Source organism: Lampris incognitus, chromosome 9, assembly GCF_029633865.1.
Source record: "Lampris incognitus isolate fLamInc1 chromosome 9, fLamInc1.hap2, whole genome shotgun sequence".
NCBI classification, from domain to species: Eukaryota; Metazoa; Chordata; class Actinopteri; order Lampriformes; family Lampridae; genus Lampris; species Lampris incognitus.
The window spans coordinates 23731732-23744871 of record NC_079219.1 but is presented as its reverse complement, the minus strand read 5'-3'; the positions used below and the strand labels follow the sequence as shown (position 1 = coordinate 23744871).

General features: G+C 44.2%; 1 protein-coding gene across 1 annotated transcript in view; it reads left to right on the top strand.

Moving 5' to 3' along the window:
* The window catches only part of spire1b (spire-type actin nucleation factor 1b), a 57304-nt gene that overhangs the window by 15109 nt on the left and 29055 nt on the right, over nt 1–13140 (top strand). Inside the window, exons 3-4 of the mRNA XM_056286392.1 lie at nt 7640–7876; nt 11414–11539. Coding sequence (XP_056142367.1) covers nt 7640–7876; nt 11414–11539 — 363 coding nt within the window. The remainder of the gene's footprint in view (nt 1–7639; nt 7877–11413; nt 11540–13140) is intronic.

Genomic DNA, 13140 nt, shown 5'->3' with positions numbered 1-13140 from the left:
GATGCAAGGAGTAGAGGTGACTAAGTCATATAAGTTTAAATACTTGGGGTCAACTGTCCAAAGAAACGGGGAGTGCAGAAGAGAGGTGAAGAAGAGAGTGCAGGCAGGGTGGAGTGGGTGGAGAAGAGTGTCAGGAGTACTTTGCAATAGAAGGGTACCAGCAAGAGTTAAAGAGGATTTTTACAAAATGGTTGTGAGACCAGCTATGTTATATGGTTTGGGGACAATGGCGTTGACGAAAAGACAGGAGGCGGGGCTGGAGGTAGCAGAGTTGAAGATGATAAGATTTTCATTGGGAGTGATGAAGAAGGACAGGATTAGGAATGAGTATATTAGAGGGACAGCTCAGGTTAGATGGTTTGGAGACAAAGCAAGAGAGGCAAGACTGAGATGGCTTGGACATGTGTGGATGAGAGATGCTAGGTATATTGGGAGAAGGATGCTGAATATGGCGCTGCCAGGGAAGAGGAAAAGAGGAAGGCCAAAGAGGAGGTTTATGGATCTTGTGAGAGAGGACATGCAGGTGTCGGGTGTGACAGAGGAAGATGCAGAGGACAGGAAGAGATGGAAATGGATGATTCATTGCGGCAACCCCTAACGGGAGCAGCGGAAAGTAATAGTAGTAGGTGGCCTGTTTATTTGCCTTTCCATAGCCTTGTTAATGCAAACCCACTAAGACGAAGTATAAACATTTAAAACTTTCTTTGTAAAAGTTTTGGCAGATGCTGATAAATGTTGGGTTGTTGAATTTGCATAAAGTAGTTCTTGGTGTCACACATTTTCCATAGACTGGTCTTGTGTTGTTGTGAGAATTGCCCTACGTCTTCTCAGAAATCGCCCAACTTAAATAAGATTCTCAGTATCACATGTCTGTGTTTATATAGAAAATTCTCAAGTTCTCGTGATCTTCAAATTTATTTACTCCCAGCCTCCTTTCCATGCTAAGGACCTAAAGTCTTCTCAGAAAGAGAAATGGGTCGAGTCCAAGCCAAGAACAAACTCACTGGCAGGCTGTTTTTCTATCATATCCTGTGAAATCCAGAAGACGTGTCATGTGATGCATACGGGATAGTTTCTTGCATGTGTTTTTCAAGTGCAGTAAACTAGGAACGTGTGATTGCTGTTGCATCACTTTTGCTGAATTAATTTTCCCAAAAGCCTGGAATATCTAAAAGTGTGACACTCGGGAACGTACAGTAACCAATAAACAGTGAATGGTAGACACCTGGCAGTTGAACCCAGAGGGGCCCATTACATCATTTTGCAGTGTGATGGGGTGGAAACACAAACTGTATGTTCTCCTGTTAACCTGAAGCTCTGTTCTTGTATCACATCCTGTCCTCCTTGCACCTGATATCTTGTACCACAGTTCGGTTTGTGAAATTTAAACCTAAATGGCTCAGAAAATGATATCTTATCGTAACGGCCCAGTGTACCTAGATGAATGAAGCGAAGCCCTAATCTGAATCTGTTGTGCACCATTGCTGCTCTGAAACCCAGCAGCAGACGGTGGGTGGATAGCAGACAGATATATACTGTACGTGGGTGTTGATGATAAATAAAACTAGGCGATGGCATGGGTGTTTAGAGGAGAACGAGGCCCTGTGAACGCAGACATCACGCTCGCATTGTGTGTAATTGAAGCAGAATTTGCCATCTGTAGGTTTATAACCAAGGAAAATCCGTATTGCATTTGGATACACTTATCAACTGTCCTCATATTCTTGATAACATTTCTCTGTGGTTGGGGGAACATAAAAAAAATAAGCCTTGGGATTATTTCAGAGCAATTTTAAAAAAAAATTACATGAATAAATGATTCACCAGTAATTTGAATCTTGGATATTTTCTGTAGTGTACAGAAAACATTCACATGAAGGAAAAGTGTGAGCTGTTAAAACATTGAATGAATGAAGGAGGAGTGGAGGATTAACAAATTATTTTCAAGTATTAAGTAATATGTCAATTTTTTATGCCATTTATTTTAACTGTTGTGAAAAATGCCAAGGTGTCCTACCCCCAAGACAGTAGGATAAACTAAGAAAGCAGTTGTATTTATTTTCTTTCTGACCTTATGTCTTTGACCAAATGATGCTTGACCTTTGACCCCCAAACCCCTCCTTTGTTTTTTTTTTTTCATTTGCAAGTGTGGGAGCTAATAGGTGAGATGAGAAATTTTATAGATTTTTAGTTCACTCGCATTGTGGAGTCAAGGAGAAGTCTTGTCTTCTGTGAATTAGTTATAGTTACAGTTGGTTTTTAGAGAATAATATGTCTGACATGATCTCATCAGGCTCTTTTTAGTCATGCTTAGGCAAGACTGTCAGAGAATTCAGATATCCATCTGTTTCATATATGAACTGATAGTGTGGGATCATCTGAAGTAGTGTCAGTTTACTCTACAAACAACTAAAAGGGTCCATATAGTGTTCGTAATGATATTATAATGTTCATAAAGATGGCGGCGCGAACTTATGTTTGCAGCAGCCTTACCCAGTACCGGTGTGGGAAGATAGCGGTGTGAACTTACATTTGTGGCGACCTCACCCAGTGCTGTCCATGCAGTGTCTTTGTCCACGTCTGCATATAAGTTCGTGTCTTCATTTGATGGCTGGGAGAGCTGGCGCTGGACTGGCTGGGAGAGCTTGGTCTGCTGCATCCTGTGGGCCCATGGACCGTGGCCCTGCCTGGAGCTACGCTTGAAGAGGAAACACTGAGGGCGGTCTGACAGGATGCGGAAGCGGGGCAGGCTAAGCTAACTGCTAGCCCATGCAGACCTGCAGTTCCGATGGCACCGAGAGCGGTCTGGCGGTGGCCTCGCCTAGCGTTGACTGTGTTTTTGGTGTCGTGTGGAGAGCGGGGAGGTATATCAAGGGTGTCTGGCTGGGAGAGCTGGTGTTGGATCGGCTGGGGGAGCCTGGTCTGCGGCGTCCAGTGGGCCCAAGGACCCCAACACTGACTGGAGCTGTGCCCAAAGAAGAAACACCGAGGGCGGTCTGACAGGACGTGGAAGCAGGGCAGGCTAAGCTAACTGCTAGCCCATGCGGACCGACAGTTCCGACAGTAATCCTGGCTGGCGTTCGTTCTCCTGGACAGTGATTTTTTTTGTTATGTAGTTTGGATATATGTGTTCTAGTTTGGATATATGTGTTCTAGTTTGGATATATATGTGTTCTAGTTTGGCTATATGTGTTCTTGTAGTTTTTGTGTTTTTGTCTTTGTGTTGCACTGCTGTTTCATTTCATGTACATGAAGTGAAATGACAAAGTGTTCCTGATTCCTGATAATAACAAGTGTAACATTGATATGACTAGTGAGTCATGTTGAAGTCTAGCAAGGGGAAATGGCTTTCCTCGTTTTGATATATAAAAATAAAAAATGGTTGGCAATGGCTTAGATGCCGCCTTTGCTGGCTGCCTATGATCTTGTTAGCCATGTTAGCAACCCTGGCCAGTTTATTTCCGCACTTATATCAAAATTTCTGCCTTTCAGTGAGGCGAATTAAGTTGTTCCCTCTAAATCTTTAGACTTGAGCTGAATTGCCACTTCACCCAGTTTATTGTTGAGCGATCTCACATTAGGCCTTGTAATCAGTGACAGAGGCTGTATCTTCCTAGTATTCATAGCCTTGTTGTATATCTGGCTCTGGATCACCACTTCTTTTTATCTAAAAAAACGGTAAGGGCAAACGTCCCAACACCGTCCATCCATCCATTATCCGAACCACTTATCCTGCTGTCAGGGTCGCGGGGATGCTGGAGCCTATCCCATGTTCAGAATTGATCATATTGTGCCCCGGATCAACAAAGATCAAAGCAATTTATTGTACTTTCCCCCATACATTTGATTTTATTTTCCTTTTAGATAGCTCTTCAGCAAATTGTACTGTCTTACTGTCTCAGCTTTTGACCATCCTGTGTAGCACGGAGGACACAACTGTAGCTGGAAATCGGGTATGAAAGCCTGAAATTCCACATAGCTCACATGTAAAACCATTATCTACAGGGCGGGCCTCTCATATCCCACATCCTCATATTTTCTGTGGTTTGAGTGTGTGTGTGAGTTCGTTGTCAATGGAAGATTATCACTCAGTATTTGCCTGAGGTTATGTTATGGCTGGTCCCTGTGGGGCGTGTGTAGTAAATTTGTTTGTGTGCATTCAGGCACCTATATGTGTGTGCGTGCGCACATATTTATAAGTGACTGGTGTTGCATGCATTTTTGTGTTAGTGCGTAAGTGTGCCTGCCTTTTGGGCGGTTGCATGGTGTTGTATATCAGTGGGTGGGGAGCAGGGTTGAGCTCAGACACAGACGTGTCTTTCATCCTCGCTGCAGTAATTCCCCCAGAGGAAGGCCTGTTCCCAGGTATTCTGATCGAGAGATGAGGACCCTTGTACGTGCCAAGCGGCCTATTGATCCAACTAGATGACAAAAATACTTTATTTGTCATTGTACATATGTACGTACATACATAAAATGAAATTCACATCTGCATTTACTCCATCCTATACTAAGAGCAGTGGTCAGCCACAGTGCACCGCCTGGGGACCAACTCCATTTTTTTTTTGGCATTGCCTTGGTCAGGGGCACAAACAGGTGTATCAACCCTAACATGCATGTCTTTTTGATGGTAGGAGAAAACCGGCGCACCCGTCAGAAACCCATGTAGACACTAGGAGAACATGCAAACTCCACACAGAAAAGACCTGGGACAGCCTGGGGTTCAAACCCAGGACCTTCTTACTGTGAGGCAACAGTGCCAACCACTGGGCCACCATGCCATCTGAGAGGGTCATGTGACCTTGCACTCGATCTCGTGTCTACAAAAACACGCCCATCCTCCACTCTTAAAATCACTTGCTTTCCTTTGAAGTCTCACCTTTCTCAGTCCTCCGCTGACCTACTTTATACTCTTCCGGACAACAGACTACCTATTCTGTCACTCACTGTCTGTCTTTCCTTTTGCTGTCTACACTTTCCTCTCTTCCATATCATTCCTCTTCTCTCCCTCATTTCCTCAGTCTTTCTCGCTGTCGCTCACAATTTCTTCCCACCTTTCTTTTTTCTTTCTTTCAGGCTTGCTCGCCTTTCTCGCTCTTTTCTCGGTGTTCAGGACGGCAGAATAATCCCCTGTGTGATTTCCAAGTCCTGTCTTTTGTCTCGGTCTTGGCACGCTCTGTTTAGTGATTTCTGGCTTTATTCAGCATGACTCTCCTTTCTTGGGGTCGCTTGATCTCTATAATAAAGTTTAGCATCTCCTGACCTCCAAGCATAAACACATTCACTAACCTGACCATTTATATTCCTTATACAGACCGTTCAAGCTCTCAGTTAGCATTATTTTACAGTGGGCTGATAAACAAACTTTTTTGTAAATTTTTTTTTATTTATTTTTTTAGTCAAACACCTTGAATTTCTTTAGATCTTGAGAAAATGGACTACATCTGCACTATAAGTAATTGTGGAGCTCTTTCAATGGTTCTGAGAAAGCTAATGTATCCTGGGTCTGATCGCTTATAGATTTACTGTGTAATTAACTTGCAAGTGAACTGCAAACTCATTTGATGTGTAGGTATATTCTGATACTTTGGGTATTTTGAGTATTTTATCTTGGATAAAGGTGCAGGATCTGCAGCAGTCATTGTGTAGTGATCCATTATTATAACTGTTTTGTGGTCGAAGTCTGCCTGAACCAGTTGGGCTTTCAAAATGCATCACTGTAGCGTTTATCTCTAAACACACAGAATATCTTCAATATCAGCACAAAGACATGATTGTTGTGATGATGACGGTAACGATGACTTTTTCCCTTCATGCATCATTTAATCACATGATCTTCCCTTAGTAATGTGCATTAGGATCAGGCTGCAATATTTGTTGATGGCTGATGGGTGCAAGTGTGTGTGCACATGTACACTGATGAGCCAAAACATTATGACCACTCACAGGTGAACTGAATAACTGTGATCACGTCCAAACAAGGGCACATATCAAGGTCTGGGTAGATCAGATGGTAAGCGAACAATCAGTTTTTGTAGTCAACATGTTGGATGCAGGAGAAATGAGCAGGAGTAAAGACCTGAGCGACTATGACAAGGGCCAAATTGTCATGGCCAGACGACTGCATCAGAGCATCTCTGAAACAACAAGGCTTGTGGGGTGCTCCTGATCAGCAGTGGTGAGTCCCTACTAACAGTGATCTGAAGAGGGACAAACCATAAACTGGCGACAGGGTGTCTGGCGCCCAAGGCTATCCCATCTAGTCTGAGCTAACAGAAGGTCTACTGTGGCACAAGTCACAGAAAATTTTAATGACGGTTACGGGAGGAATGTGTCACAACACAGTGCATCACACCCTGCTGCATATGGGGCTGCGTAGCCGTAGACTGGTCAGAGTGCCCATGATGACCCCTGTTAACTGCTGAAAGCACCTACAATGGGCACGCAAGCATTGGAACTGGACCTTGGAGCAGTGGAACAAGGTCGGCTGGTCCAATCAGTCCTGTTTTCTTTTAGATTCCATGGATGGCTGTGTACGTGTGTGCTGTTTACCTGAGGAAGTGATGGCACCGAGATGCACCATGGGAAGATGATAAGCAGGTGGAGGGAGTGTGGTTCTCTGGGCAGTGATCTGCTGGGAAATCCTGGGTCTGGCCATTCATGGGGACGTCAATTTGACACGTGCCACCTACCTAAACATCATTGCAGACCAGGTAACCCCTTCATGACTGCTATTCCCTGATGGCAGTGGCCTCTTTCAGCAGAATAATGTACCTTGCCACACTGCACACATTGTTCGGGAATGGTTTGAAGAACATGATGAAGTGTTCAAGGTGTTGCCTTGGCCTTCAAATTCTCCAGATGTCAGTCGGATCGAGCATCTGTGGGATGTGCTGGACCGACAAGTCCAATCCATAGCGGCTCCACCTTGCAACTTACAGGACTTGAAGGATCTGCTGCTAACATCTTGCTGCCAGATACCACAGGACACCTTCAGGGGTCTTGTAGTGTCCATGCCTCGGTGGGTCAGCACTGTTTTGGCAGCACACGGAGGACAAACAGTATATTAGGCAGGTGGTCATAATGTTTTGGCTCATCAGTTTATATGTGTGTGTGAATGGCTGAGGGGGACCTGTTCTGTCTCAACGTCTGTATCATGCGGTCCCTATATTACAGCTGTTCAGCCAGGGTTTGGTACACAATAGGGCATTGTAATGCATAACAAATGAGCAAATCAATAGGCATATTGGATTTTGTTTGCCCAGGACACTGACATTTGAAAGGATATAAATCAAAACAAATGGTTTAGAAATCCATTAAAAGCATTGTGTATATATATATATTTGTTGATGGCTATTTCCATGCTCAGACAGCAGTCATTGATTATTTCAGCACCTCAAAAATCCAATAATCTGAACATGCTTTTTAGGGGATAAGAATGAAAAAAGTCAGTGGACTATGACAATCATTTCAATTCTCAGATGTCGGATATACCTTGCTGCTCAGGTCAGATGTACACATGTAATGCTTACATGAAAACTATCTTGTCAGGGCCAACAAAAAGAGATTTAACATTTGTTTACATGGCATAGCAGCTTTATAATCTCCACATTAATCTTGGTTCTGTGTGATACTTTAGATGATCGAGTCCCTGGGCATCATGATCTACAAGGCTTTGGACTATGGTCTTAAGGAGAATGAGGAGAGGGAGCTAAGCCCTCCTCTGGAGCAGCTCATTGACCTCATGACTAACATGACTGTGGCTGAACAAGACCACTGCCCCGATGAAGGCTACGAGGCCACTGAGGAAGAGGAGGAGGCAGAGGATGACCCTGCAAATAGCTGTAATGTTCAGGGCTACAGGGATATACTCAAGGTAAGCAGCTTAAGGAGGAAGGTGTTGTGGATAATGTTTTAAGTGTTTTTTCTTGGTTTATTAAAAGCACAAAGTATGAATAAAGTTATAAGTACTGTGTGTAGCAAAAGAGAGAGAAATGTGAACAAGAAGAAATGAAGAAAAATAATTCCATCATTCCTTTTTTAATGCGACAGGCATGGGCGCAAGTCCATGAATACTGGGATGGCATCCAGCACTTTACCTGTGCCCCCGTCCATAGGGTTAGAGGTTGTGTCAGGAAGGGCATCCAGCATAAAATTTTGCCATATCAGTATGCAGATTGACAAAACTGTACTGGATCAGTCGAGGCCCGGGTTAACAATGGCCGCCATTAGGGCTGTGCCCTCACATGGTACCAATGGAAACTATAAAATCCACTGTGGTGACCCCTGAGAAACAGGGAACAAGCCAAAAGAAGAAGAAGAATTCCAGCATTCCTTTTAATAAAACATTATTAAAGGAATGGGGGAATCATGGACTACTACATCCATCCATCCATCCATTATCAAAGCCACTTATCCCTATTGGGGTCACGGGATGCTGGAGCCTATTCCAGCAGTCATTGGACAGCAGGCAGCGGGGAGACACCCTGGACAGGCTGCCAGAAAGATCATTTGACATTCTCATCACACATTTCACCTCAGGTTATAAACAGTCAAGCACCTTTATTCGATGATCAGGGCATTGGCAGTGATGTCATCTAGTAAATAGTCATACTGTCAGCACATATGAATTATTTGTTTTGTGTTTTGCATTAAATTATTACTTCTAAAATGTGGGGCAGACATTCATTGATCATTCACTCCAATTGTGACATTGATGTTTAAACAAGGATAATGTGAAATCTGGTTTTAAAACCAAAGTACCATGGACAAACAGCATGGCTGTATTGTTCCAGCCAGGCTGGGGTCATGGTCCCTGAGAGCTGTGTGTCTCTGTCCTGAAGCAGAGAACCATCCTGTCAGCCCTCAGATGGCCTAGTACTGCTTACATAACAACCCTGTGCTGCAGTGAGACACACACACACACACACACACACACACACACACACACACACACACACACACACACACACACACACACACACACACACACACACACACACACACACACACACAAATCTGCATTCGTAAATGCCCACCAGCATGGACACATGACTCTCCCTTTGACATGTAGAACTGCATCACTGCATTCAGGATACAGGTGCAAACACAAGTGTACACAAATAAAGACACACACACAGGGTTGTGGCCTGATGCTTAGCTAACTGGCTGTTTAGATCTCCACTTCAGTCTTCCTTCATTCATTATCTTTGCTCCCTCAATCTCCTCCCATACTATTATGTTATCTCTGCCATCGACTATACACAATATTCTATTCAAAAGGAAAGACTCACTCTCCACCCTCCGTCAGGGTTCCCACACATCCTGGAAAACCTGGCTGGAAGTTTATAGACTGGTTTTCCAGTCATGGAAAACACCTGGAAAATGATAAAGTTGATCAAGTATTACTGAGGTCATGGAAAATGGAAAAGTTTGATTATAAAATTGTACATTACATTGTAACGTCTCCAGACTCTAGCCATTACTTACCGGCCATTAGATTCCATGGCAGAGACCCTCATCCATGCCTTCATCATCTCCTGTCTGGATTATTGCAATGGAGTCCTGTCTGGGGTACCTAGCAAAGCCCTAGACAAGCTTCAGTATTTCCAGAATTCAGCTGCCAGGGTGCTCACCTGCACCAAGCCCTGGCAACACATCACTCCCACCCTTGTCCACCTTCACCGGCTCCCGGTCAAATCCCGCATTTCTTATAAAATCCTCCTCTTCACCTATAAATCCCTCCATGCCCTTAACCCCAGTACCTATCAGACCTCCTCAACCCCTATATTCCATCCTGTAATGTGCGGTCCAAAGACACGGGTCTGCTTTCCATCCCCCACACCAGCCTGCAGACTTTTGGGGATAGAGCCTTTAGTGTGGCAGCCCTCACCCTTTGGACCTCTATTCCAGCAGAGAGCCGCAACACTGCTTCTTTGGACAATTTTAAAAGACTACCTTTTTTACTGAGGTCTATGGTCTTTTGGTCTTTGTTTTAATCTTTTTTGTTTGCTTGTTTGTTTTTATCTATTGTAAAACATCCTTGGGTTCCTTGAAAGGTGCTATACAAAACTAAGTTGTTGTTATTCGCACCTGATGGGATTACATATTTTGTCCATATTTTCAGTCACTTACGTAGATTTCACATCCGTGCTTGAAGTTTGAGTGGTCTGTGTAGTGACCAGCTAAAAGTTAGACAGTCCATTAGAAATTGTTGAGACTACCACTGATAGTTAATATTGAATAATATGACCATTTGACAGCAACGGCTGTCATGCATATCCAAGCAAAAGTCCTGTATAATGTCCTTTAAAAGTCCTGAAAAATAATTTGCTAAAAAGAGTGGGAACCTACCATTGTAAGCATTTCTATTAATATGATGCGAGAGTTTATGTGTCAGCCTTACCGATGCGTTACTAATAATCAGTCAGTCTGCCTTCAAGTTCTATCAGGACAACTCATGTATTTGAAATATATATTTTATTGTATTAAAATAGCAATATGTCTTTGCGCTTTGGTGATGAATGGCTCTGCTTGTATGCAGATACCACCTATCATGGCATGGTCCCCCTCACATAGATGAATGCACATACATAGAGCAGAACCAAACAGGTGGCGGGCTGGGTGGAGGTGGTTGGGTGGCAATGAAGCAAGCATAACAGCAGCAGCATAGGCATACGTCAGAAGCTAAACTGGTCTCCTCCTGTTAAATGGCCTGCCCTTAAGCAGATTGTGATTAGTGTATAGTTAGTACATGGCTGTGGCCCACTAGATCAGCAGTTAGCAAGGGTTAACTGCTTGAACTTGATCTGCCCATTCTACTAAAATCGTCAGACAATCTCTTTACTCACAGACCCCTTCATCCTTAACACAAGAATATGTTGGTACGCAAACTATTCATTATTCCCACAAAAGTGGAAAAGATGAATCTTACCGAGAAATGATTGTCTGCCATTTTCTGTACTGTAGTAAAATTGTCTTTAACTGGATTAATTTGAATGATATGTACAGTCTGGACAGGTGGTTGCCCAGAAAAACCCAAATCAGTGGGCTCACAGAACCTTTAGCTCACCAGGAAGAAATGAAAACATGTTCTCTTATCACTGTTGTTGTGTGAGGGTTTGTGCATGTGTCTGTGTGCACATCTGTGTCTGTGTGTACAGGAGTTGGGCTGCTCAGGTTCCCAGAAGGACTGTCTCCAAGTACTCTCACTCTGTGAACTGTGTTCAGTCAATACCTAGACAAATGCCTGCATTTAATTGATTGTTTTTCCTCACCAACTTGCTTTAATTTGCACCTGATTTGATTCTTAACTCATTCATATTGAATGTCAAGTGTTAGTGCGATTGTATGACAACTAGCGATGTCGAAAAAGAATGCTGTTAATTCATCCACCTGTCTCTGTCCTTTGCAGCTTTGTACATCCCATCTACCAAGGCCATCAGATGCCCCCAGTCACTACCAGGCAGTGTGTCGGGCACTCTATACAGAGACCAGAGAGCTACACACCTTCTTGGAAAAAATAAAGAGTGCCAAAGAGGTGGGTCCTTGCCATCATGTGACAGTTCCTGACTTATACTGTCAAGTGCAATTGGAGCGGCAGTATTTTAGGTGCCTTTGTTAACGAAAAGTATGCCAGCAAAGGTGGGGGGGCAGGGGGCGGTATTACATCAGGGAAAGTGTATATTCACCCTTCATGATACTGCATAAACCATTATGAGCTTCTGCCTCCTGCACAGGGCACTCCCCTTGAACACGAGGGCACAAAATGATTGCGGGCATTTACTTCACATGATCTGGCTTAGCAAATTAAATAGATTCTTTGACTGTAAACATACTGTAAGGTGCTGTAGTTAGATGTCACTTGAGGAGATTTAGCACTTTGACCTTACTTGTTCAGGCAAATGTTTGGGGCCCCCCGAAGAAATTTGTGAAAAGGGCCCCCCAATGGCCTCATGTATTGGCACATTTTGCAATGACAACTACAGACCCCCTTAAAACTCCCATAAAGGCACTATACAGTGCACCACTGCTGCCTCAAAAACACCCTGAGTGGGGCCCCTTACAGGAGCAGTGAGAGGATCAGCAGAAATCAGGGCTTGCCTGCAGTCCACTGCGAGGACAGAACTGGGCTTTTGCTACAAGGATTTCTAACTCACTGTAACGCATGCAATTTTGAAGGCATCCGGGTGGCGTGGTGGTCTATTCGATTGCCTGCCAACACGGGGATCAGCAGTTCGAATCCCCCATGTTACCTCCGGCTTGGTCGGGCGTCCCTAAAGACACAATGGCTGTGTCTGCGGGTGGGAAGCCAGATGTGGGTATGTGTCCTGGTTGCTGCACTAGCGCCTGCTCTAGTCGGTCGGGGTGCCTTTTTTTGGTGGGGGGGGACTGGGGGGAATAGCATGATCCTCCGACGTGCTACGTCCCCCTGGTGAAAGTCCTTACTACTTCTACTACTTGTGGCTGCTTTAGTTAGGGGTCGCCACAGCAGATCATCCGTTTCCATTTCTTCCTGTCCTCCACATCTTCCTCTGTCACATCAGCCACCTGCATGTCCTCCCTCACCACATCCATAAATCTCCTCTTTTGCCTTCCTCTTTTCCTCTTCCCTGGCAGCTCCCTATTCAGAGTCCTTCTCCCAATATACCCAGCATCTCTCCTCTACACATGTCCAAGCCATCTCAATTTTGCCTCTCTTGTTTTGTCTGCAAACCGTTCAACCTGAGCAGTCCCTCTAATATAATCATTCCTGATCCTGTCCTTCTTCATCACTCCCAATGAAAATCTTAGCATTTTCATCTTTGCCACCCAGTTCCGCCTCCTGTCTTTTCATCAGTACCACTGTCCCCAAACCATAAAATATAGCTGGTCTCACAACCATCTTGTTAATCTTCCCTTTAACTCTTGCTTGTACCCATCTGTCGCAAATCACTCCTGTCACTCTTCTCCACCCACTCCACCCTGCCTGCAGTCTCTTCTTCGCCTCTCTTCTGCACTCCCTGATACGTTTGACAGTTGACCCCAAGTTATGCCTTCGTCACCTCTACTCCTTGCATCCTTGCCATTCCACTGTCCTCCCTCTCATTCACGCATAGATATTCCATCTTACTCCTACTGACTTTCATTCCTCTTCTCTCC